The following is a 26,330-nucleotide window of genomic DNA, read 5'->3' as shown; positions in this document are numbered from 1 at the left end:
CAACAACTTTCTGTGGTAGAGAATTCCACAGGTTCACCACTCTCTGGGTGAAGAAGTTCCTCCGCATCTCGGTCCTAAATGGCTTACCCCTTATCCTTAGACTGTGACCTCTGGTTCTGGACTTCCCCAACATTGGGAACATTCTTCCTGCATCTAACCTGTCTAACCCCGTCAGAATTTTAAATGATTCTATGAGGTCCCCTCTCATTCTCTGAACTCCAGTGAATACAAGCCCAGTTGATCCAGTCTTTCTTGATAGGTCAGTCCCGCCATCCCGGGAATCAGTCTGGTGAACCTTCGCTGCACTCCCTCAATAGCAAGAATGTCCTTCCTCAGGTTAGGAGACCAAAACTGTACACAATACTCCAGGTGTGGCCTCACCAATGCCCTGTACAACTGTAGCAACACCTCCCTGCCCCTGTACTCAAATCCCCTTGCTATGAAGGCCAACATGCCATTTGCTTTCTTAACCGCCTGCTGCACCTGCATGCCAACCTTCAATGACTGATGTACCACGACACCCAGGTCTCTCTGCACCTCCCCTTTTCCTAATCTGTCACCATTCAGATAATAGTCTGTCTCTCTGTTTTTACCACCAAAGTGGATAACCTCACATTTATCCACATTATACTTCATCTGCCATGCATTTGCCCACTCACCTAACCTATCCAAGTCGCTCTGCAGCCTCACAGCATCCTCCTCGCAGCTCACACTGCCACCCAACTTAGTGTCATCTGCAAATTTGGAGATACTACATTTAATCCCCTCATCTAAATCATTAATGTACAGTGTAAACAGCTGGGACCCCAGCACAGAACCTTGCGGTACCCCACTAGTCACTGCCTGCCATTCTGAAAAGTACCCATTTACTCCTACTCTTTGCTTCCTGTCTGACAACCAGTTCTCAATCCATGTCAGCACACTACCCCCAATCCCATGTGCTCTAACTTTGCACATCAATCTCTTGTGTGGGACCTTGTCGAACGCCTTCTGAAAGTCCAAATATACCACATCAACTGGTTCTCCCTTGTCCACTCTACTGGAAACATCCTCAAAAAATTCCAGAAGATTTGTCAAGCATGATTTCCCTTTCACAAATCCATGCTGACCGGTCTATAATTCCCTGTTTTCTCTCTCCCTCCTTTTTTTAAAAAGTGGGGTTACATTGGCTACCCTCCACTCTATAGGAACTGATCCAGAGTCAATGGAATGTTGGAAAATGACTGTCAATGCATCCACTATTTCCAAGGCCACCTCCTTAAGTACTCTGGGATGCAGTCCATCAGGCCCTGGGGATTTATCGGCCTTCAATCCCATCAATTTCCCCAACACAATTTCCCAGCTAATAAGGATTTCCCTCAGTTCCTCCTCCTTACTAGACCCTCCGACCCCTTTTATAACCGGAAGGTTGTTTGTGTCCTCCTTCGTGAATACTGAACCAAAGTACTTGTTCAATTGGTCCGCCATTTCTTTGTTCCCCGTTATGACTTCCCCTGATTCTGACTGCAGGGGACCTACGTTTGTCTTTACTAACCTTTTTCTCTTTACATATCTATAGAAAGTTTTGCAATCCGTCTTAATGTTCCCTGCAAGCTTCTTCTCATACTCCATTTTCCCTGCCCTAATCAAACCCTTTGTCCTCCTCTGCTGAGTTCTAAATTTCTCCCAGTCCCCAGGTTCGCTGCTATTTCTGGCCAATTTGTATGCCACTTCCTTGGCTTTAATACTATCCCTGATTTCCCTTGATAGCCACGGTTGAGCCACCTTCCCTTTTTTATTTTTATGCCAGACAGGAATGTACAATTGTTGTAGTTCATCCATGCGGTCTCTAAATGTCTGCCATTGCCCATCCACAGTCAACCCCTTAAGTATCATTCGCCAATCCATCCCAGCCAATTCACGCCTCATACCTTCAAAGTTAGCCTTCTTTAAGTTCTGGACCATGGTCTCTGAATTAACTGTTTCATTCTCCATCCTAATGCAGAATTCCACCATATTATGGTCACTCTTCCCCAAGGGACCTCGCACAACGAGATTGCTAATTAATCCTCTCTCATTACATAACACCCAGTCTAAGATGGCCTCCCCCCTAGTTGGTTCCTCGACATATTGGTCTAAAAAACCATCCCTTATGCATTCCAGGAAATCCTCCTCCACTGTATTGCTTCCAGTTTGGTTAGCCCAATCTATGTGCATATTATAAAACCTAGGATATCACATCTTTTGTTTTTAAAAGCTGAAGCAATTTGCCCTCCCACCTGTATCTGAACCCTCAAAGGCTCTCTGTTCCTCCAGTACTTTTAAATGTTTACTATTTAATGCATATTCCCTCTCGTTCTTTGCAAAATGCATTGCCTCACATTTCTCCGCATGAAATGCCATTCAATATCTATCTGCCCGATATATTAACCTGTCTGTGTTCTAAAATCGCTTACAGTCCTCTTCACAGTTAACCATGCTCGCTATTTTTGTGCCCCATATACCCAAGTCCAGATCTTCTATCCCCGGTCCTGGCACTGACCTCTGGGGAACACCTCTGTTTAAATCCTTCAAGCCAGAAAGCATCCATTAACCATTACTTTTTTTTTTCCTGCCCTTTAACCAACTTGCTTTTCCTGCTACCATATCTCCTTTAATACCGTGTGCCTTAATTTTATCAACCAGCCTTTTGTGTGGCATCTTATCCAATGCCTTTTGAAAATCCATATACACAACATCCAGTGAATTTCCTCTATCCGTACACTATTATTTCCTCGGATAACTCTTAGTACATTCTTTGGACATGAGTTGCCTTTTTATAAGTCAACGCTGGCAGTTTTTAATGAGCCCGTCTCCTGAGGTGACTATAGTTGTATTCCATATTATGGCCTCTGGGAGCTTACCCAAGCATTGGCAACCCATCGAGGGTTGGAGAGGAATCAACGGTGCAGGTATCCCTTCGTGATGACCAAAGCCTGGTGTGTAGAGGCTAACGATGTGAAGTGATTTATTTTAATGTAATTTTAACAGGTTTGCACCATGGAGCATTTGTTTATTGAAAGTAAATCCACTTGAGAACATTCAGTAGAGAAGGACAGGAGAAGACCAGCTGGTCGATCTAGCCAGTCCCATCCTGGCATGGTGTAACCCCTGCACACAATCTCCCCGGAGAGGCAAAACAACATCTTGGGCCAATTTAGAGAGAGCGGGTAACATAACCCACATAGGTTTGCCACAAATACTAGTACTCATAACATCGAATCAAGTTAAACATTTTGTTCTGGGGGACTGATGCTTAGTAAATTTCCATTTTTACTATTTTATAGTGCCTTCAGTTAAAACTCACTTGGTTTTACAGTATCTGCTTACCAGTGTTTTTTTTTTAATGTAGTTGTGTATTACTACAAGCTTTCCCATTGCCCAGTCTACATTAGCATTACCAATTTTGTCTTAAACGTCAATGAAATGATTTTTAGTTCTCCCTGTCAGTTATCCAGGTCCCGGGTTTGACTGATTTTATGCTGTATAACCGGTCTCAAGATCCTGCTCGTTTTTCTGTCGTATGATAGTGAGGTCAGGGTTAGCAATTAGTGGCAGCATGTATGTTGGAGCCCCAGCACACTGTACATTGCATTGTTTCTGTGGTCAGAGAGCAATTCTTGAACTTGGTAAGTAACATTCCTTCGTGCTTGCCTTTTGAATATTCAGAGATCATAATTGAAAAGAAGGAGCTGTTTTCAAGCAAGACCAAGACTCCGGTAATAACTAGGCAAAGAAAATCTGAGTACAATTGGGTAAGTGATTTTGATGGATTATTCCATAACATCTTCAGTCCTGATCCTTTCAATGTCCACGATCCCAATACAGTTTTAAACAACATTCTGTTCCATCTATTCCTGATAATTCTGTTGTTTTTAGGCATAAAAATTGATTATCTAATAATTTGAATTGAGCAACATAACAGCAGAATAGGAATTTAGTGCTGAAAAATTGACCTTTCAGATAATTTTTGAGAAGATTGTATTGAGATTTGTATAGTGGCCTTTTGTAAATTTTGTGCAGCCCCAAGTTTCCCATCCTGCGCTATCCGTGAATGAAAGTGTGCAATAAACTCTTAACTAGCTTGCACCACTTTGTTTAAAAAAAAAAGGGGTTGTCCATTAAAATGAATCCAGATTGTTTTACTGAAGTCTTAATGTGACATTAAATTCTTTTGTAGTTGTAATTGGACGGTTTGATGGAGCAACTCACAAGTAAAAGATTCTCTTGGGTATAGTTCAGAAATTATATCAGGTGCTTCCACTTTGGATTGGCTGCTAAAGTGTATAATTTAATGAAGACTTCCTGGTGCAATAGGTCTCGAGCCTGGAGATTACTCTTGCTGATCTTAGCAGCATTATCATCATAGGCAGTTCCTCGAAATCAAGGAAGACTTGCTTCCACTCTTAGAATGAGTCCTTAGGTGGCTGAACAGTCCAATATGAGAACCGCAGTCCCTGTCACAGGTGGGGCAGACAGTCGTTGGGGGAAGGGGTGGGTGGGACTGGTTTGCCGCATGCTCCTTCCGTTGCCTGTGCTTGATTTCTGCATGCTCTCGGCGACGAGACTCGAGGCGCTCAGTGCCCTCCCGGATGCACTTCCTCTACTTAGGGTGGTCTTTGGCCAGGGACTCCCAGGTGTCAGTGGGGATGTTGTACTTTATCAGGGAAGTTTTGAGAGTGTCTTTGTAATGTTTCCTCTGTCCACCTTTGACTCGTTTGCCATTAAGGAGTTCCGAGTGCTTGCTTTGGGAGTCTCGTGTCTGGCATGCAAACTATGTGGCCTGCCCAGCAGAGCTGATCAAGTGTGGTCAGTGCTTCAATGCTGGAGATGTTGGCCTGGACGAGGACGCTAACGTTGGTGCGTCTGTCCTCCCAGGGGATTTGTAGGATCTTGCGGAGACATCGTTGGTGGTATTTCTCCAGCGACTTGAGGTGTCTACTGTACATGGTCCATGTCTCAGCCATACAGGAGGGTGGGTATTACTACAGCCCTGTAGACCACGAGCTTGGTAGTAGATCTGAGGGCCTAGTCTTCGAACACACTTTTCCTCGGGCGGCCGAAGGCTGCGCTGGCGCACTGGAGGCGGTGTTGAATCTCATTAATGTCTGCTTTTGTTGATAAAAGGCTCCCGAGGTATGGGAAATGGTCCACATTGTCCAGGGCCGCGCCATGGACCTTGATGACTGGGGGGCAGTGCTTTGCGGCGAGGACAGGCTGATGGAGGACCTTTGTCTGACGGATGTTTAGTGTAAGGCCCATGCTTTTGTACGTCTCAGTAAATACGTCAACTATGTCCTGGAGTTCAGCCTCTGTGCGCAGACGCAGGCGTCGTCCGCGTACTGTAGCTCCAAGTCAAAGGTTGGGGTGATCTTGGACCTGGCCCGGAGGCGGCGACGGTTGAACAGCTCCCCAGCGGGAAGCTTGTTGACTGTGAGGTGGAGCATGGCAGCGAGGAAGATTGAGAAGAGGGTTGGGGTGATGACGCACCCCTGCTTGACCCCAGTCCGGACGTGGATTGGGTCTGTAATGGATCCGTTGGTAAGGATCGCGGCCTGCATGTTATTGTGGAGCAGGTGGAGGATGTTGACTAACTTTTGGGGGCACCTGAAACGGAGGAGGACGCTCCATAGACCCTCGCGGTTGACCGTGTCAAAGGCCTTTGTAAGATCGAAGAAGGCCATGTATAAGGGCTGGTGCTGGTGCTGGTGCTGCTCCCTGCATTTTACCTGCAGTTGTCACGCTGCAAAGATCATGTCTGTTGCGGCCCATAGGGGCCGAAATCCGCATTGTGATTCCGGGAGGAGCACCTCGGCCATGGGGACAAGATGGTTGAAGAGGACTCGTAACGATAACTTTCCCAGTGGCTGATAACAGGGAGATTCCCCTGTAGTTGCCGCAGTCGGACTTGTCCCTTTTTTAAAGATGGTCACGATCACTGCATCTGAGATCTCCCGGCGTGCTCCACGATCTTAGCAGACGAACAGTGAATGTGTTTGTGTGACATCCATCTTCTATTTTGACAGCAGTTCATCCACTTGTTTTAATTGAATCAGCTCCTACAACAGCTGAGAGGAATGTCACTGAGCATTCATCTGGTAACCTGAGCTGTTTACATCAAATGTAAACACAAACAGACCATTTGGCCCAACTGATTTCTGCCAGTGTTTATGCTCCACATGAACTGCCTCCCACCCGACTTCATCTCACTATCGGCATGTCCTTCTGTTCCCGTCTCCCTCGTGTACTTGTCTATCTTCCCCTTAACTGCAGCTACGCTATAAACATACACAGCATGGCACACAGTGACTGGTAGATTAATTACACGTGGAGGGTGATTCACTCGTGAATATGTTGCACGAGGAGAGTAATCCACTCGTGAATATGTTGCACGAGGAGAGTGATCCACTCGTGAATATGTTACACGTGGAGGGTGATCCACTTGTGAATATGTTGCACGAGGAGAGTAATCCACTCGTGAATATGTTGCACGGGTGAGCCCAACAATAGGGGAGAGGGTAGATTTTTATATATATAATATAATCTTTTACGACCTCCAGACACCCCAAAGCGTTTTACAACCAATGAAGTACTTTTGAAGTATAGTCACTGTTGTATTGCAGCCAATTTGCACACAGCAAGCTCCCACTAACAGCAATGAAATAAATGACCTGATCTAGTTTTTATAGGGTGTTGGTTGAGGGATAAATATTGACCAGAACAATTACTTGGTCTGTAACCTGTTAACAAGGCTACTCGTACTTTCTGAAATAAAACAGAAAATGTTTGACTTGCTGTGTATTTCTGTCAGTGTCTGTAAGCAGAGAGGCAGGTTATTGCTTAGGATGTATATTGTTCCAAAGGATAGACAGCTGACTCATTAACTTCTCTATGTGTCGACTAATTTGTACATTTACAGCATTGGCTATGTTTTTTTCTTTTTACTGCAGTCAAGCTCAATTAAATGTATAACTGATAAAATAATAAAACATTTAAGAGAATAAAATATCCATGCTCAAATCCCTGTCCCTGTTAAACGAATAAAATGTTTAAATTAATTGCAAAAGTCTGGATTTATTGATGTCACTATATTGGCTGTGTTTAGCCCTTTTTATTAATCAAGGTGTTGAGCTCTTTTAACAAGTGTTTTAGAACATAAGAACATAAGAATTAGGAACAGGAGTAGGCCATCTAGCCCCTCGAGTCTGCTCCGCCATTCAACAAGATCATGGCTGATCTGGCCGTGGACTCAGCTCCACTTTACCCGCCCGCTCCCAGTAACCCTTAATTCCCTTATTAGTTAAAAATCTATCTATCTGTGATTTGAATACATTCAATGAGCTAGCCTCAACTGCTTCCTTGGGCAGAGAATTCCACAGATTCACACCCCTCTGGGAGAAGAAATTCCTTCTCAACTCGGTTTTAAATTGTCTCCCCCGTATTTTGAGGCTGTGCCCCCTAGTTCTAGTCTCCCTGACCAGTGGAAACAACCTCTCTGCCTCTATCTTGTCTATCCCTTTCATTATTTTAAATGTTTCTATAAAATCACCCCTCCTCCTTCTGAACTCCAACGAGTAAAGACCCAGTCTACTCAATCTATCATCATAAGGTAACCCCCTCATCTCCGGAATCAGCCTAGTGAATCGTCTCTGTACCCCCTCCAAAGCTAGTATATCCTTCCTTAAGTAAGGTGACCAAAACTGCACGCAGTACTCCAGGTGCGGCCTCACCAATACCCTGTACAGTTGCAGCAAGACCTCCCTGCTTTTGTACTCCATCCCTCTCGCAATGAAGGGCAACATTCCATTCGCCTTCCTGATTGCCTGCTACACCTGCAAACTATCCTTCTGTGAGAGTTTCATGCACAAGGAACCAATCGTGGAGCAGTGGAGGCATGTCCTGCTCAGTTGGAGCTGTGAGCAGTGAGAGGAGCAGCTACCAACCTTAGCTCCTGCCTGGAGAGCCCTGAGACCAGCCCAGGAAGAGAAGGAAGGAAGGGGCTTCACCACCAACTTTCACCCAGAGGGAGAGGAGGAGAAAGGAAAACTTTCCAACTTTTTAACATTTCTGCAAGGAGTTGGAGAGAGGGGGAAAAGACCAACAACAACAACATCCAGTGTGGAAGGAGGGAGACTCTACTATTTCTACAGGTGGGTGTATTGGTGCATTTCCCAAAAGACTTTGTTATATCGGTGGGGGGAGGCAAGAAGACCACTGAGGGCCGGAACATCGCGGGGGGTGTGTGTGGGGGTGTGTGGAAAGTGTGTGTGGGGGCCTTGCTTACAACTAGGCCCCACACACAACTGAACCCCCCCCCAATTGCCTAGCCTGGGATAGCTGGAGCTACCAGGCTGAAGATTTCTTTAATCACCCACTGAACATCGTTAGGAGTGTGTGCCTGGTGGCTCTAGCTGCCCCAGGTGAAGACGTCTTCTCCCCCCACCTGAAGACCAATCCAAAGACTGTGTTTTTGTGTTTTGCCATCTGGGGAGTGCACCCACCCACAGCTGCGAGGGGAGACCTGCCCTCGCAGTTCCCACCCCCCTCTCTCTTTCTCCGTTACTCTCTGTTTCTCCCCTCTCTCTCTGAGACCCCTTCCTCCTAAATTTAAAAAAAAAACAATTGAGACAACTGAGCAGAGGGAGCAAGGCCCCTCCCCAATTGCCAACTAGGGGAGAGGTGCCTCGTTAAGAGAACCTCTGCTCAGTCTTTTAGATAAGAGGCCAATTAAGACCATTAAGGCCTGTGACTTTGGGGTGGGTGTAGCCCTTAAAGGGACCCCGTGATGGCGACCCCATCCACGCCGGTGGCAGGGCCAGCGAAGACATATGCGCAGGTGGCAACCGCTTCCACGGCACCTCCTGCGCCACCCGCTGCCCTGCCACCATTCAGATTAATTACCAGAAAACACGGGGTCAAGAGCTACACTCACCCCACAATGAGCATTGAGGAGTGCGTGCGGGCGATGGCTGGGGTAGTCGGCCCCTCGGCCATTGTCGCGGCCTCCAAGATGTCTGGGAAGGCTGTTTTCTTCCTGGAGTCGGAGCGGGCGGTGTCCCTCGAAAAGGGGCTCACGGTGGGCGGGACGTTCCTGCCGGTGGACCCTCTCGAGGCCACTGCGCAGAGGGTCATCGTTTCAATCGTCCCGCCCTTTGTTCCCGCTGAGCTCCTCCTCCCTCACCTACACCAACTGGGGGAGGTAAGGTCAGGGATCAACCCCATACCGCTCGGCCTCAGGGAGAGCAGCCTGCGCCACGTGTTCTCCTTCCGCCGCCAGCTCTTTGTCCGGCTGGCGCGGGAGGAGTCGACGGAGGGGAACTTTAATGTGGTGCACGAGGGGACTGCCTACCGCGTCTTCTGGACGTCGGACGGCGTGCGGTGCCATGTCTGCAGGGAGGTGGGGCACGTTCGCAAGAACTGCCCTGCCTCCAAGGCCGCCAAACCACCGAAGGCGGCCAAGGCTGGTGCCGCCGCCACCCCTCCCCCTAGTTGCGTCCACGTGCCAGGAGCCGTAGGTGCGCGGGCATCGTCGGAGGCCTTTGTTTTCAGGGCCTCCGGCGGTGGGGAGGGAGAGCGTCCGAACGGAAAGAAGGCGCGGAACAAGGAGAAACATCTAGAGGCGGGTCCCCTCAGTGCGCCAGAAAGATTGACCACCGCGCTCGGCCCAACCCGGCGAGCGCGGGGTGCCCTGAGCCCGTGCCCGGGCCCTTGAACAACACCGCAGAGGGGCCCGGGCAAGAAAAGAAAAAGGGGGGGGCGGAGCGGGAGGCCTCGGCAGACATGGAGGTCTCCCTGCCTCAGCGCACCTCCAGCAACAAAAGGAGGCGCCGCTCCGTTGAGGCGGAGGGGGAACAACATCCCTCCGCGGAGGAGTCGGTGCCCGCCGCGTGTCCCGCGTCCCCCACCAGCGCCCCCAAGCAGCGCCTTAGGCGGGAGGAGTCTGTCCCCGGGGAGGGTGAGACAGTCGAGGCTGCCCAGCCTCTGCCTCCCGGGGATGGCGTGGAAGATCTGCCTGTCGTGGGGACCGCGGAGGAATGCATTGCCGCCGGGCCGGGCGTCCCGGGGACTGAGGCGGGCGGGGCCGAAAAGGCCGAACCTGAGCCCGCCCAGCCAATACCCAACTTCCCCCGGGAGTCGCTCGACCCGGCAGAAACCGAAACAAATGTTTTTTATGACACTAGATGCTGGGCCGGGGGGTGGCAGCGGGGAGGGGGAGGAACACCCACCCTCGTCCCTTGCTTTGGAGCTGGAGCACTTGGGGAGCCTGGGGATTTCCTATGGCCGGGTCTCTCCTTGTTCCCCGGTTCCTGGGGCGGAGGGGGAACCCCTTCCGCTGTCATTTCCCGACCCAGCACCATTTTTAAAAGAGCCCAGTGGGGACTCCTCTGCCGACGATCCTGGGGGTGGGATCGGGGCAGAGCCAGGGCCGGTTGGAGCGGCTGGGTCATTTGCCGTACCTTGTGCGGTCGATGGGCCGGCTGCTGACGGCCACCTCCCGGAGGAGGACGGGGACTCGGTGGGGGACGCGGGTGAAAACCTAGAGACCACCGCCAGCGAGGCGGTGGATCTGCTCGCGGCCGCCGCCGAGACCATCCTCATTCCTGCAAAGGAACTCCAGGACTTTTTGGCCCAGAGCCGGGGTTGCTGCAACCAAGCCCGACTGGCCCTGGAAAAATGGTCCGAGCCAGAGCTGATCAAGGGGTCCGTCCGCACCGCCGTTAAAACCTTGGCCGCGGGCGGGCCCTTGACAAAGGCGCAACACCTTGAGCTGCGCGAGCTCGAGGGACTCCTCGCTGGGCTGCGGAGGGAGCGGAGTTCAACAAAAGACTCCGCTCCCTCCCCCACAATAGGTTAAGGTAGAGGTTGCACTATGCTTTTGCCATGAAGATAACCATAGCCAGCCTCAACATCAACGGCGGCAGAGGGGCACGCCGTAGATTTGACAATTTTTCGCTCCTGCGGGAGGGGAAACATGCGGTGTGCTTCCTGCAAGAAACCCACACCGTTCCGGGAGACGAAGCCACGTGGCTCCTGGAATGGCAAGGAGAGGTCCGCATGAGCCACCTCACCGCCATTTCTAGTGGGGTGGCCATCTTGCTGGGCCCGCATTTTCAGCCGGAGATCTTGGGGGTCGAGGAGCCCGTGCCAGGCCGCTTGCTGCACGTAACGGTTCGCCTGGGGGACGTGCCGCTCCATCTCGTGAACGTGTACGCCCCTCAGCCCGGCCCGCAGCAAACGCGCTTCTTTGAAGAGGTGTCCGCTCTTTTTGGCTCCGTCGACGTCGGCGACTGCATTGTCCTCGGGGGGGGGGGGGGGGGGGGGGGGATTTTAACTGCACCCTCGAGGCGAGGGACCGCTCCGGTGCCCCGCAGTGCATGACGGCGATGGAGAAGTTGAGGGACCTGGTCGGGTCCTTCGACTTGGTGGACGTCTGGCAAAATCTCCACCCCGACTCCAGTGCCTTTACTTGGGTGAGGCCTGGAGTTGGATGGTCTAGAGTCGACCGCCTTTACGTGTCTCGGGCGTACGTTTCCTGCGTCCCGGCGGCCTCCATGCGGCCGGTGCCGTGTTCGGACCGCCACCTGGTGTGGGCGGAGCTCGCTTCGCTCCGCGCGAGGACGGGGTCCGCGTACTGGCACTTTAACAACCGGCTGCTGGAGGACGTGCGGTTCCAGGACTCGTTCCGTCGATTCTGGGCCGACTGGAGAAGGAAGCAGGGGGGCTTCCCCTCCTTGAGGCTATGGTGGGACGTGGGCAAGGCTCACGTCCGCGTCTTCTGTCAAGAGTACGCGAGGGGGTCGACCAAGAGGCGGGCGGCCAGAGTCGGGCGCCTAGAAAAAGGTGCTCGACCTGGAAGCCCGTCTCGGTCAAGTCGTCCTGGACCCGGCCCTGCGGACGGTGTACGAAGCGAAGAAGGCCGCGCTGAAGGACCTGCAGCTCGTCGGGTCCCGAGGCGCGTTCGTGAGGTCGCGGATCCGGTTCCTGCGGGATCTGGACCGCGGCTCCCCCTTCTTCTACTCGCTGGAAAAAAGGCAGAGTGTCCGTAAGCAGCTCTTGACGCTGCTGGCCGACGACGGCTCTCTCGTCTCGGATCCGGAGGGCGTCAACAACAGGGTCCGTGAATATTACGGGGCTCTGTTCTCTCCGGATCCGTCCAGCGAGGAAGCGCGTAGAGTTTTGCGGGAGGACCTACCGAAGGTCAGCCCGGAGGGCGCCGAAAATCTGGAAGCTCCGCTAAGCCTGGCGGAGCTGACCGGTGCCCTCGACCGGCTCTCGAGGGGAAAATCCCCTGGGCTGGACGGGCTGACCGTGGAGTTCCACAGGGCGTTCTGGGACGTCCTGGGGGGGCGACTACGCGCGGGTCCTGGGGGAAAGTCTGGCGACCGGGGAGATGCCCCTCTCTTGGCGCAGGGCAGTCATCGTCCTGCTGCCTAAGAAGGGCGATCTCCGCCTCCTTAAGAACTGGCGCCCGGTCTCCCTCCTCAGCACGGACTACAAAATCTTCGCCAGGGCGATGTCTGCTCGCCTTGGTGCCGTGCTGGACCACATGATCCACCCCGACCAGTCCTACACGGTCCCGGGCCGGACAATCCACGATAACATCCATCTGGTCCGGGACCTCATCCATTGTTCCCAGGAGGCTGGTCTGTCGGTCGCCTTCCTATCCCTCGACCAAGAGAAGGCGTTCGACAGGGTGGATCACGACTATCTGCTCGGAACTCTGCGCGCTTTCGGGTTCGGGACGCATTTCGTCGCCCGGATCCGACTTTTGTACGCCGCCGCGGAGTGTCTGATTAAGGTTAACGGGTCCTTGACGGCGCCCCTTCGCTTTAGGAGAGGGGTGCGCCAGGGATGCCCCATGTCCGGCCAGTTATACGCCGTTTGCGTGGAGCCTTTCCTGCGCCTCTTGCGGACGAGGTTGACGGGACTGGCTCTGCAAGGGCCGGGCGTGGAGGTCGTCCTCTCAGCTTACGCCGATGACGTGCTCCTCGCGGTAGAGGATCCCGCTGACCTGCGGAGGATGCGTGAGTGCCAGGAGATTTACTCGGCCGCGTCCTCCGCCAGGATCAACTGGGAGAAATGTTCCGGACTCCTGGTGGGTCAGTGGCGGGTGGACTCCCTGCCGGAGGAGCTCGGGCCTTTTGCCTGGAGCACGACCCATCTCCTCTATCTGGGAGTCTACCTTAGCCCCGACGAGGGAGCCTGGCCGGCGAACTGGCAAGAGCTGGAGGCCAAGGTCACCGCTCGCCTGGGGCGCTGGACAGGACTGCTCCGAATGCTGTCCTACAGGGGTCGAGCGCTAGTCATAAACCAGCTGGTGGCCACAATGTTGTGGTACCGGCTGGTCACTTTGACCCCTCCCCCTGCGTTTGTCGCCAAGATACAGAAGAAGCTGGTGGACTTCTTCTGGAACAACAGGAAGCACTGGGTCTCTGCCGCGGTCTTGAGTCTCCCGCTTGAGGAGGGCGGTCAGTCGTTGGTGTGCGTCAGCGCCCAGCTCGCGACTTTCCGTCTTCAGACCCTGCAGAGATACCTTTACGTCAAGCCCCCTCCTAGGTGGTGCGCTCTGGCGAGGTATTTCTTCCGCCAGCAGCGCGACCTCAATTATGACACGCAGCTCCTGTTTGTGAACTTGGGGGGTGCCAGGACCGCCCTCCGGGAGCTGCCTGTCTTTTACAGGGAACTCATCAGGGTCTGGAACAAAGTCTCCACCAAGCGCAGCTCTCCGCCGGCTGGAGTGGCGGCCGTCCTGCAGGAACCGCTGGTCGGGAATCCGTACCTCCACGGCCGAGGTTTTATGTGGCGGTCGGAAGAGAGGGCTGTGGCTGGTGAGGTGACCAGGGTCAGGGACCTGCTCGATGGCGGAGGAGCGGGCTGGATGGCGCCAGACACGCTGGCGCGGCGCCTAAATTCTGCCAACGTCCGCCACGCGGCCGATGCCATCGAGTCGCTAAAAACAGCTCTGGGCCCTGACTCCGTTAGGTGCATCGAGGAGGCTCAAGCACGTGGGGAGATCCCGTCCGAACTGACCCCCGTCCGGACGGAATTCCTCATCGGCGCCAAACCCCGGAACCTCCCTCGGGGGCCGGCGCCTCACAACTTGAGCCGCCTCGGGGAAATCCCCTCCGTGCCTTTCAGTTCCGCGCGGAGGGGTTTCCTGTACGGGCTGCTCCTGCACACCCTCAACTTTGCCATCCTCGCCGGCCGTCCGGACACGCCATGGCGTACCATCTTGCCGTCCGGAGGAGGCGGGGGTCCCCGATGGAGGGCACTCTACGCAGGGGTCCTTCCACTATTCATCGGGGACTTGGCCTGGAGGGTGGTGCACGGAGCAGTGCCGTGCAACAAATTTTTAAGCCGGTTCACGGACTCCCAGGCCGCCTGCAATTTCTGCGGTCTGGAAGAGTCCGTGTTCCATGTTTTTATGGAATGCACAAGATTGCAGCCCCTGTTTTATTATTTGAAGGGGCTGCTCCTGAAATTCTGGCTGCACTTCAGTCCCACTCTCCTGATCTTTGGGCACCCTGTGCGGAGGGGAGCGGGTAGGTCCGAAGGCCTCCTCGTAGGACTGCTCCTGGGCACGGCCAAGGGTGCCATCAGCCGGTCCAGGCAGCGGGCGGTCGAGGGGGTCGTTCAACCTGACTGCCTGCCTCTCTTCCGCTCTTACATCCGGTCCAGGGTGTCCTTGGAGATGGAGCACGCGGTGTCCACCGGTACGCTCGCGGCCTTCCGCGAGAGATGGGCACCGGAGGGACTGGAGTGCATCATCACGCCCGGCAACCAAATTTTAATTTGATTTTACGTTTTAAAGTTTAATTTGTTTTAATTGCCGGTGCTTTTAGTGTCCCCCTCCCCTTTTATAGGGGGCACTGGAAAAAATTTGATTTTAGCGCCCCCAAAAAGAGAAAAAAAAAAGGGGGCCTTGAAAATGTCTGCTGTGTCACCCAGGCGGGTGGCACGGTTTAATGTTTATGTTTATTTTCAGGTAAACTCAAAAGAGTTTCATGCACAAGGACCCCCAGGTCCCTCTGCACCACAGCATGTTGTAATTTCTCCCCATTCAAATAATATTCCCTTTCATTTTTTTTCCCCCCAAGGTCTGCCAAACCTTAGCCCATTCGCTTAACCTATCTAAATCTCTTTGCAGCCTCTTTGTGTCCTCTACACAACCCGCTTTCCCACTAATCTTTGTCATCTGCAAATTTTGTTACACTACACTCTGTCCCCTCCTCCAGGTCATCTATGTATATTGTAAACAGTTGTGGTCCCAGCACCGATCCCTGTGGCACACCACTAACCACTGATTTCCAACCCGAAAAGGACCCATTTATCCCGACTCTCTGCTCTCTGCTTTCTGTTAGCTAGCCAATTCTCTATCCATGCTAATACATTTCCTCTGACTCCGCGTACCTTTATCTTCTGCAGTAATCTTTTGTGTGGCACCTTATCGAATGCCTTTTGGAAATCTAAATACACCACATCCATCGGTACACCTCTATCCACCATGCTCGTTATATCCTCAAAGAATTCCAGTTAATTAGTTAAACATGATTTCCCCTTCATGAATCCATGTTGCGTCTGCTTGATTGCACTATTCCTATCTAGATGTCCCGCTATTTCTTCCTTAATGATAGCTTCAAGCATTTTCCCCACTACAGATGTTAAACTAACCGGCCTATAGTTACCTGCCTTTTGTTTGCCCCCTTTTTTAAACAGAGGCGTTACATTAGCTGCTTTCCAATTCGCTGGTACCTCCCCAGAGTCCAGAGAATTTTGGTAGATTATAACGAATGCATCTGCTATAACTTCCGCCAGCTCTTTTAATACCCTGGGATGCATTTCATCAGGACCAGGGGACTTGTCTACCTTGAGTCCCATTAGCCTGTCCAACACTACCTCCCTAGTGATAGTGATTATCTCAAGGTCCTCCCTTCCCACATTCCCGTGACCAGCAATTTTTGGCATGGTTTTTGTGTCTTCCACTGTGAAGACCGAAGCAAAATAATTGTTTAAGGTCTCAGCCATTTCCACATTTCCCATTATTAAATCCCCCTTCTCATCTTCTAAGGAACCAACATTTACTTTAGTTGGCAATCATCCACTGACCAATTCAGTGATGTTTGAAATAAAAACAGAAAATACTGGAAGTACTCAGCAGGTCAGACAGCATCTGTGGAGAGAGAAACAGTTAAACTTTCAGGCTGATGACGTGACCACTTGTCCCATTACCATCTCCTTTGGCCTTGCATCATTATCCCTTTTGTCATTTAATCTCCTCTGCCTTGTCGCAGATCTTCCCTTTTATCTCTTTCTCCCCCCCCCCGCCCTGCAATCGTTTAACACCTGTTATTTCTAACATTTTTCACTTCTGACGAAAGGTCATCAAGCTTTAACGTTAACTCTGTTTCTCTCGCCACAGATGCTGCCTGACCCGAGTATTTCCAGCATTTTCTGTTTTTATTTCAGATTTCCAGCATCCGAAGTATTTTGTATCTGATGTTTGAGTCTTGTTTACCTCATAGGTGCTAGGGCCCCAAACACTTTGGCAATCAATGTGACAGCTGCTTTTGTTTTGTAGAAAAACTATCTCGAGGTGCTAATGTTCAAGCTTTGTGATGCTTCCAATTTACCCATGCTACAATATGATGATTTCAATCACGTTTCTTGCCAAATTTGATAAGTTAAAACGAATAAAATAATAGAATGGTTAAGGGAATAAAATTATTCATGAAACCGTTTAGTGCTGTAATACTTCCTGATTCTCTCCATATTACCAATTGTATGAGATGTGCAGTAGTAACCACTTCAGTCTAATGAGGCTCTTACCCTGGCTCCTAGTGATCATTAGAGTTGGAAATCGATTACCCCTCATTTCGTTCTTGTAATTTAAAAAAAAATCACTGTTTGTTTTAAACTTTTGCATTAATTCTCAGTGTTTTATTGAAAACGGTGACCACATTCAGAAACTGAAACCAATCATTTTTTCTGTGCTGTATAAATTAAGCTGAACCCTTTTTTTATCTTATGCCAAATAGTGGTTGGGGGACGTGAATCAGATTAAGGATGGATTGAAGCCCGCCCTTGTGATTGTAACTACCTCTGAACTGCACCAGATACTTGCATCATTTAAATACCATTCTTTCCTGACTCTCTGGAACTCCCAAGTATGAATTTGATATTTAGTCCTGAATTAAATTGGTACATCTACCAATCCTGCAGATAACAAGTTTATATTTTTGAAAATTAGATCACAACAGCACATTCTATTTGAGTGTCATTTATCGATTTGTTTCCTTCCTTTCTCTTCCCTCCTTCTCTTGTGTTGCCAAGTGTGAGATGTTGTTGAAGTTTGTTTCTACTCTGTACAATTTATTATTTAAGAAAGTAAGAAAAAGGAGCAGGCCATACAGCCCCTCTAGCCTGCTCAGCCATTCAATAAGATCATGGCTGATCATTGACCTCAGCTCCACTTTCCTGCCCGATCACCATATTCCTTGATTCCCCTAGACTCCAAAAATCTTATCTATCTCAGCCTTGAATATATTCAGAGACAGCATCCAAAGCCCTCTGGGGCAGAGAATTCCAAAGATTCACAACTTCCAGAGTGAGGAAATGCCTCCTCATCTCTGTCTTAAATGGCCTTCCCCTTATCCTGAAACTGCGCTCCCTGGTTCTAGACACTCCAGCCCAGGGAAACTACCTCTCAACAGCCCTGTCAATCCTCTTCAGAATCTTGTATGTTTCAGTGAGATCACCTCTCATTCTTCTTGACTCGAGAGAGTATAGGCCCATTCTACACAATCTCTCATCATAGGACAGCCCTCTCACCCCAGGAATCAATCTAGTGAACCTCCGTTATACCACCTCCAAGACAAGTATATCCTTCCTCCTCCTAAGATCAAACCTGTGCACAGTACTCCAGGTGTGGTCTCACCAAGGCCCTGTACAATTGTAGCAAGACTTCCTTACTCTTATACTCCATCCCCCTTGCAATAAAGGACAACATGCCATTTGCCTTCCTTATTGCTTGCTGTACCTGTATGCTCACTTTCTGTGTTTCCTGTATGAGGACACCCAAATCTCTCAACACCAACATTTAAATGTTTCTCGCCATTTAAAAAATATTCTGTTTTTCTATTCTTCCTACCAAAGTGACTAACCTCACATTTTCCCACATTATACTCCATCTGCCACCTTACTGCCCACTCACTCAGTCTATCTATATCCCTTTGCAGACGCTTTGTGATATCCTCACAGCTTACTGTCCCACCTAGCTTTGTATCGTCAGCAAACTTGGATACATTACACTCAGTCCCTTCATCTAGGTCATTAACATAAGAACATAAGAAATAGAAGTAGGCCCTATGGCCCCTTCAAGCCTGCTCTGCAAAATAGCTGATCCTGCACTGGTCCTTGTGGCACCCCAGCTAGTTACCATGGTTTGGGCACTGCAAAGCTCCATGGATTATTTTTGCTGTACTTGAATGGTAGGCTGTGATGCTCAAAGGTTTTCAGTAAACTGTCAATGTTTAGGGATTTAATGTTTAACTGTGATTGACAGGTAACCACTTAAAAGCAAGTAGGGAAATCTGTCAATGATTCCAGTTTCAGCATCACTTGGTAACCTTGAAACCATTTCTAGTAAGGACCCCTTGAATTTTTTTGTTAGAAGTTCTAATTGGGTGTTGAAGAATTAACTGCATGCAATCATTGCTTTATCTTTCATCGTCCATCCCTTTAACCATGGATTTTTTTTGTGTCATTGTCTTATTTTAATTTCTCTAACCTTGCAAGGATGTGTGTATGCTTTTTTTGTTTGCCTTTTGTGTTGAATATATTCTTTTTTTTAAAAAAAGCGTTTAGTATTTTGCTGGGATTGGAGAGTGTTACATAGAGGACATGGAAACTGGGACCCTTTCAGTGTAGAATGCTGTTGTGGTGCTTTGGAGTTTAGGGAAAGCAGTGTGTGGTCTGGCAATCTATTGGTGATCACTTAACTAAAGGTTCTATGTGAAGTGTTTATATCTTTCAGAAGTTTTAATAACATATCTGCACAAAGCTTCTTAAAATGTGTCTGTCTAATATATATATATATATTATATTATATTTTGCTGCAGAAAAATGGAAGAGTTCCAATCTCTCTTGCAGTTGCAGCTGTCATGAATAATAGTCCTGTAGACAGGCAGCTGTTGAACACTGCCTTGTTAGAGGTAAAGTGGTTGATTTGTTGTCTTCCTTGCACCAAAATGCTTGAGTGGTGTGGGATGTAACTTCTGCAAATCTGAATGAATGTTTTATGCAGGAGAAACAAAGAGCAGAGGAACTACTGAACTGCTGTACACCGCATACCCAACCATCCCAGCAAATGAGAATACAGAGCAAAAAACAGGGAAGTTGCCGCCTCCTGTACCGCAGAGTAGACTCTCTTTAATTGCACCTCCCTCTGGAGTTGTCGGTCTTTCGTTTCTATTGTTTCAAAGTCACTCGCTGCAACCAAACTTGGAGCAAAAATGTTATATTGATGACTTTTCATGTTATAGGTGGTACAAAAAGAACTGGTGAAGGACAGTTTGCTGGAAAAAGTGTTCCCCAATGAGGCACCGACACCTACAGGGATCAGGTAGGACAGGGATCACTGGTCTTTTTATATTCTTCACTAACCCCTTGGGAGCTGGTTGCTGTGGTATCCACTCAATTATACCACAAAAAGTTCTAAGTTAACTGTACCTAAAATGGAGAATCTTCACTGGTTTTTAATTCATGGGGCACTGGTGCCAGTACTGGGGAAAGAGGGGATTGTTCATTTGGGACAGACTCCACTTAAACTGAGCTGGGGCCAGTGTTCTGGTGAATCAAATAACTAGGGTGATAGATGTGGCTTAAAACTAATGAAGGGAAGGGGGATTCAGGTAAGGGTAAAATGAAGAAAAAAGTCTGTAGAGCAGAGTAGTGATTTAAGACATAAGAAATTGGAGCCGGAGAAGGCCATTTGCCCCCTCAAGCCTGCTCTGCCATTCAATAAGATCATGGCTGATCTGATCTTGGGCTCATCTCCACTTCCCTACCATATCCCCAGAACCCTTGACTTCCTTATCGTTCAAAAATCTGATCTCCACCTTAAATTTATTCAATGACCCAGCCTCCACAGCTCTCGGGTAGAGAATTTCAAAGATTCACAACCCTCTCAGAGAAGAAATTATCTCCATTTAAATGGGCGACCCCTTATTCTGAAACTATGCCCCCTAGTTCTAGATTTCCCCCACAAGGGGAAACATCCACCCTGTCAAGTCCCCTCAGAATCTTGTATGTTTCAATAAGATCACCTCTCATTCTTCTAAACTCCAATGAGTATAGGTCCAACCTGCTCCATCTTTCTTCATAAGACAATCCCTTCATCTCCGGAATAAACCTTGTGAACCTTCTCTGAACTGCCTCCAATGCAAGGATATCCCTCCTTAAATACGGAGACCAAAACTGTACGCAATACTCAAGGTGTGGTCTCACCAATGCCCTGTACAGTTTCCATCCCCCTTGCAATAAAGGCCAATTTGGATAAGATCAAGCAAATGTTGTCATAGAAACATAGAAAATAGGAGCAGGAGTAGGCCATTCGGCCCTTCGAGCCTGCACTGCCATTCAATAAGATCATGGCTGATCATTCCTTCAGTACCCCTTTCCTGCTTTCTCTCCATACCCCTTGATCCCCTTAACCGTAAGGGCCATATCTAACTCCCTCTTGAATATATCCAGTGAGCTGGCATCAACAACTCTCTGCGGCAGGGAATTCCACAGGTTAACAACTCTGAGTGAAGAAGTTTCTCCTCATCTCAGTCCTAAATGGCCTACCCCTTATCCTAAGACTATATCCCCTGATTCTGGACTTCCCCAACATTGGGAACATTCTTCCCGCATCTATCCTGTCCAGTCCCGTCAGAATTTTATATGTTTATGAGATCCCCTCTCATCCTTCTACACTCCGGTGAATAAAGGCCCAGTTGATCCAGCCTCTCCTCATATGACAGCCCAGCCATCCCTGGAATCAGTCTGGTGAACCTTCGCTGCACTCCCTCAATAGCAAGAATGTCCTTCCTCAGACTAGGAGACCAAAACTGACATAATATTCCAGGTGAGGCCTCACCAAGGCCCTGTACAACTGCATTAAGACCTCCCTGCTCCTATACTCAAATCCCCTAGCTATGAAGGCCAACATACCATTTGCCTTCTTTACCGCCTGCTGTACCTGCGTGCCCACTTTCAGTGACTGATGAACCATGACACCCAGGTCTCGTTGCACCTCCCCTTTTCCTAGTCTGCTGCCATTCAGATATTCTGCCTTCGTGTTTTTGCCCCCAAAATGGATAACCTCACATTTATCCACATTGTACAGGATCTGCCATGTATTTGCCCACTCACTTAACCTGTCCAAGTCACCCTGCAGCCTCTTAGCATCCTCCTCACAGCTCACACCACCGCCCAGTTTAGTGTCATCCGCAAACTTGGAGATATTACACTCTATTCCTTCATCTAAATCGTTAATGTACATTGTAGAGAGCTGAGGTCCCAGTACTGAGCCCTGTGGCACTCCACTAGTCACTGCCTGCCATTCTGAAAAGGACCTGTTTATCCCCACTCTCTGCTTCCTGTCTGCCAACCAGTTCTCTATCCACGTCAGAACATTACCCCCAATATCATGTGCTTTGATTTTGCACACCAATCTCTTGTGCGGGACCTTGTCAAAAGCCTTTTGAAAGTCCAAATACACCACATCCACTGGTTCTCCCTTGTCCACTCTACTAGTTACATCCTCAAAAAATTCCAGAAGATTTGTCGAGCATGATTTCCTTCTCATAAATCGATGCTGACTTGGTCCCATCCTGCTTTCCAAATGTGCTGCTATGCTATTTCATCCTTAATGATTGATTCCAACATTTTCCCCACTACTGATGTCAGGCTAACCGGTCTATAATTACCCGTGTTTTCTCTCCCTTTTTTTAAAAAGTAGTGTTACATTAGCTACCCTCCAGTTCATAGGAACTGATCCAGAGTCGATAGACTGTTGGAAAATGATCACCAATGCATCCACTATTTCTAGGGCCACTTCCTTGAGTACTCTGGGATGCAGACTATCAGGCCCTGGGGATTTATCGGACTTCAATCCCATTAATTTCCCTAACACAATTTCCCGCCTAATAAGGATATCCTTCAGTTCCTCCTTCGCACTAGACCCACTGTCCCCTAGTACCTTCGGAAGGTTATTTGCATCTTCCTTCGTGAAGACGGAACCGAAGTATTTGTTCAATTGGTCTGCCATTTCTTTGTTCCCCATTATAAATTCACCTGAATCTGACTGCAAGGGACCTACGTTCGTCTTTACTAATCTTTTTCTCTTCACATATTTATAGAAGCTTTTGCAGTCAGTTTTTATATTCCCTGCAAGCTTCCTCTCATACTCTATTTTCACCCTCCTAATTAAACCTTAGTCCTCTGTTGAATTCTAAATTTCTCCCAGTCCTCAGGTTTGCTGCTTTTTCTAGCCAATTTATATGCCTCTTCCTTGGCTTTAACACTATCCTTAATTTCCCTTGTTAGCCATGGTTGAGCCACCTTCCCAGTTTTATTTTTACTCCAGACAGGGATGATCAATTGCTGAAGTTCATCCATGTGATCTTTAAATGTTTGCCATTGCTTATCCACCGTCAGCCCTTTGAGTATTCTTTGCCAGTCTATTCTAGTCAATTCATGTCTCATACCGTCGAAGTTCAGGACCCTAGTTTCCAAATTAACTTTGTCACTCTCCATCTTAATAAAGAATTCTACCATATTATGGGCACTTTTCACCAAGGGGCTTCGCACAACAAGATTGCTAATTAGTCCCTTCTCATTACACATCACCCAGGAAGGGACAGTGTTTAACAATGGTAATAGGACATTGGCGATTAAGGCCACATGAGGAAATACAGTAAAAAGTTAAAATTAGAGATGCTATATATGAATGCACGTAGCATTTGTAACAGGATAGATGAATTAATGGCACGAATAAAGATAAATGGGTTTGATCTAGTAGCCATTGCTGAGATGTGGTTGCAGGGTGACCAAGGTTGCGAACTAATTATTCCAGGGTACTTGACTGTTAGAAAAGATAAGCGAAATGGAAAAGGGTGCAATGTTCCCTGTAAGCTTTGCGGCCGGGCAGTGCTCTGCAGGTCCCATGCAGCCGGTGAGCCGGCTTTTAAATAGAAAAAAATGCGCACACTTGGAGTTCTGATGGGCCATGCGAGCTAAAAAAAATTTAGATGGTACATGGGTGGAGTAGACCTGACATTGATGAAATAAATGCTGTAGTGAGAAAGGATCTTAGCCCAGAAAATCAGGAAGTAGAATCAGTATGGGTGGAACTAAGAAATAACAAAGTGCAGGAAACCCTGGTGGGAGTAGTTTTTGGCCACATAACCATAATCATAGTGTGGGACAGAATATAAATCAGAAAATTAGAGCATTTAACAAGGGTAATGCAATAATCCTGGAGGACTTTAATCTTCATATAGACTGGGCAAACCAAATTTGCAATAGTAGCTTGGAGGACATTGCAATGCATTCAAAGTAGTTTTCTAGAACAATATGTTGAACAACTCGGGGACAGGGTAAATTAGTAATCTTATAGCAAAGGATTCTCTGGGGAAGACTGATCATAATAGAATGTCATAAGTTTGAGAGTAATGTGGTTAAGTCTGAAACTGGGGTCTTAAATTTAAACACAGCCAACTACAGAACTGAGGGTGAGTTGGCTGAGGAAGATTGGGAAATTAGTTAAAAAGCTATGATGGTGGATAAGCAATGGCAAATATTTTTTTTAAATCCATAATTCTTAATAAATATACATTCCCTTGAAGAACAAAAACTACACTGGAGAAGTGCACAATTGTTGCTGAACCTGATGGTCTACATTCTCGGGTTTTAAACAAGGTGGCTGCAGAGATGATAGATGTATTGGTTTTGATCTTCCAGAATTCCCTAGGTTCTAGAACGGTCCCCGTGGGTTGGAATGGAGCAAATGTTAACTCTGCTGTTCAAGAAAGGAGAAAGAGAGCAAATGGGGAACAATAGGCCAATTGGCCTGACATCAATAGAAGGGAAAGTGCTAGAATCTGTTGATGATGTGGGACCAGGGCACTTGGAATGTCACTGATGAGGCAGAGTCAATGTGGTTTTATGAAAGAGAAATCATGTATGACAAATCTGTTAGTTTTTTTGAGGACCAGACTCTGGATTGAACCCGGGGCCTTCCTGATCTACTCACGGAACACTGAGCCATCAGGATCAAGCAAATATATAGAGGGTTTTTTTTAATGTGCCTTTTGCTCTTCTTAAAAGCCTTCTACCCAAAGTGCAGCTGCAAGTGTTAATGTCTGTTAGTTGAAAATATCCCAATGTTTCTTTATTCACTGCATTCTACCTGACTCTTCACAGTGCCACTTGCCGTAGACCAATCCGAGGGGCCGCTGGGAGACCGGTTGAGTTCACGTTCAAGGATGCACTTCCAAGGAGGCCTTTGCCCAAAATCCAGCCAGTGATGCAGGTCAAACCGGAGAAGAGCAAAAGCCGGCGCTCTGTGCCCATCTGGATCCAGATTGTGGTGCTCCTCATCGTGGCATTCTTCCTGTTCTTGGTTTATCAAGCCATGGAAACAAACAAAGGGAATCCGTTCCCCGTCATTCCTGAAGGTTCCAGTAAGTCAGCGGCTGGCAGTCAGCAGTGAGCCAGGCGGTACAGCGAGCTTAGCCATGGGTGCATCCTCGAGTCCAGGTCTGAACAAGCACTTCTGTTTCTGCATTGGGGTGGGGGGTTGGCAGGAGAAAGGTGATCATGTGGAAACCTTTCTTAATATGGCAGAAAAGGAAAATGGACATCTGACTTCTGCTTTAGGAATGGACTGTATCAGGTCTCTGTGCCATACCATACAAGGATCAACTCAGTTAAAATTTGCAGCCTCAAACTTTTTTGTAAACTATTTTTCTAAATTGAGACTTTCTTCCCCTTTTTACAAACAAGGGATTATATTCCAGTTGGCACAATGAGGGTAACAGGTACAGTGTGATGCTACGATATGTTTTTGTGTAGCGGTTTTAAGTAGTAATCAATAACGGTTGTACATGAAGTCAGTAATTTTGAATATTTTATACCTTTTGAGGCATGGTTAGACTATTCTTTAGGCATGAGGTCAAAGATCAGTAGTTCTAAAAGTAACGCTGTGATCCAATAATGTTACTTTGAATTGTGTTGGTCTGGTAAAACGAGGATTAAACAAAATAAAGGTTTTCTGCATTACTGCTTCTAGCAGGAAGTACATCTACAGAATATGTTTGAAAAACATTGCATTTTTCAGTAAAGAATTTAATTGAATAGAAGTACAAATTGCATCATGAGCCTTGGCACATACTATTATACCATTTTGTGGCATCAATATTCTTCACTGTTTATTGCTATCTTTACTGGGATGTTTACCTTGTTTAGTGTTAGATCATAGTCATTTACAGTCATAATGTAGGCTTGTGTATTTTAATTGTCTAGAACCATGTATTTTTAGAAGACCTATTTATTAGCAATACTAAATGTTCATATTGAAATAAAGTGACTAAAATAGTGATGACTATGGAGTTCGTACACATCTTGCTAACGGCATTTTTCTTTGCTGCCAACTAGTGACAAGCAAGACATCGCCTGCCACAGCAGTCAGCGTTCCAATACACACCATGGGGATTCTCCTGCTTGGTATCCGGAATCCCGGTTATACGGATATTCTGGGGTTTCTGCCAAGTTTACGGAGGCGGATGGGGAGAACCCCAGGGAAATCCCCGTTGACTGTCTTTGTTTTGAGCAGTGTGCTTTGGCTTAGCCAACTATTTGGGAGTGCCCAGTGTTCGTCTCTTTTTTATATTTTAGCTTTAACCTATTTGTAATGTGTTTAGGAGCAAATAACGGTGATATATATTCTTACGTTGGAACATAACTCTATGTTGCAATAAATTTCACCAGTTTTTGTACACATACAATTGTCACGAAATAGCGATGAGCATCATCTTGTGTTTATAGAAGAATAAATGGTTATCAATGTAAGTACTCATGTCTTCATTCCTAAACTACATTCTACTTTAAAAAAAAAAAATGGGTTATACAAGTAGTCCAATGGTTTGAGGACCTACTGAAAGGAGCACATCCAAAGCTGGATGGGAACCCCCTCCCCACTTAAAACGCTGAATATAACCGGCAGAATTTCATGAACTGAAGTCTCGAGCAGCTTTCTGTAAATTCAG

General features: G+C 48.1%; 1 protein-coding gene across 6 annotated transcripts in view; it reads left to right on the top strand.

Annotated features, from left to right (window-relative positions):
* Nucleotides 1-26,116, top strand: part of LOC139278643 (lamina-associated polypeptide 2, isoforms beta/delta/epsilon/gamma-like) — a 41,639-nt gene extending 15,523 nt beyond the window's left edge. The window contains exons 4-9 of one of the 6 annotated variants that reach the window (XM_070897657.1): nt 3,688-3,773; nt 19,137-19,229; nt 19,322-19,409; nt 19,561-19,639; nt 24,487-24,746; nt 25,720-26,116. In XM_070897657.1, the coding sequence (XP_070753758.1) occupies nt 3,688-3,773; nt 19,137-19,229; nt 19,322-19,409; nt 19,561-19,639; nt 24,487-24,746; nt 25,720-25,976 (863 nt within the window). In that variant the 3' untranslated portion in view covers nt 25,977-26,116. Of the gene's footprint in view, nt 1-3,687; nt 3,774-19,136; nt 19,230-19,321; nt 19,410-19,559; nt 19,640-24,486 lie in introns of all 6 variants that reach the window. The other 5 variants (XM_070897661.1, XM_070897659.1, XM_070897658.1 and 2 more) reach the window with 5 other exon arrangements.
* Nucleotides 26,117-26,330: the final 214 nt, after the last annotated feature.

This window comes from Pristiophorus japonicus, chromosome 13 (assembly GCF_044704955.1).
Source record: "Pristiophorus japonicus isolate sPriJap1 chromosome 13, sPriJap1.hap1, whole genome shotgun sequence".
Taxonomy (NCBI): Eukaryota; Metazoa; Chordata; class Chondrichthyes; family Pristiophoridae; genus Pristiophorus; species Pristiophorus japonicus.
This window is presented reverse-complemented; position numbering and strand designations above follow the sequence as displayed.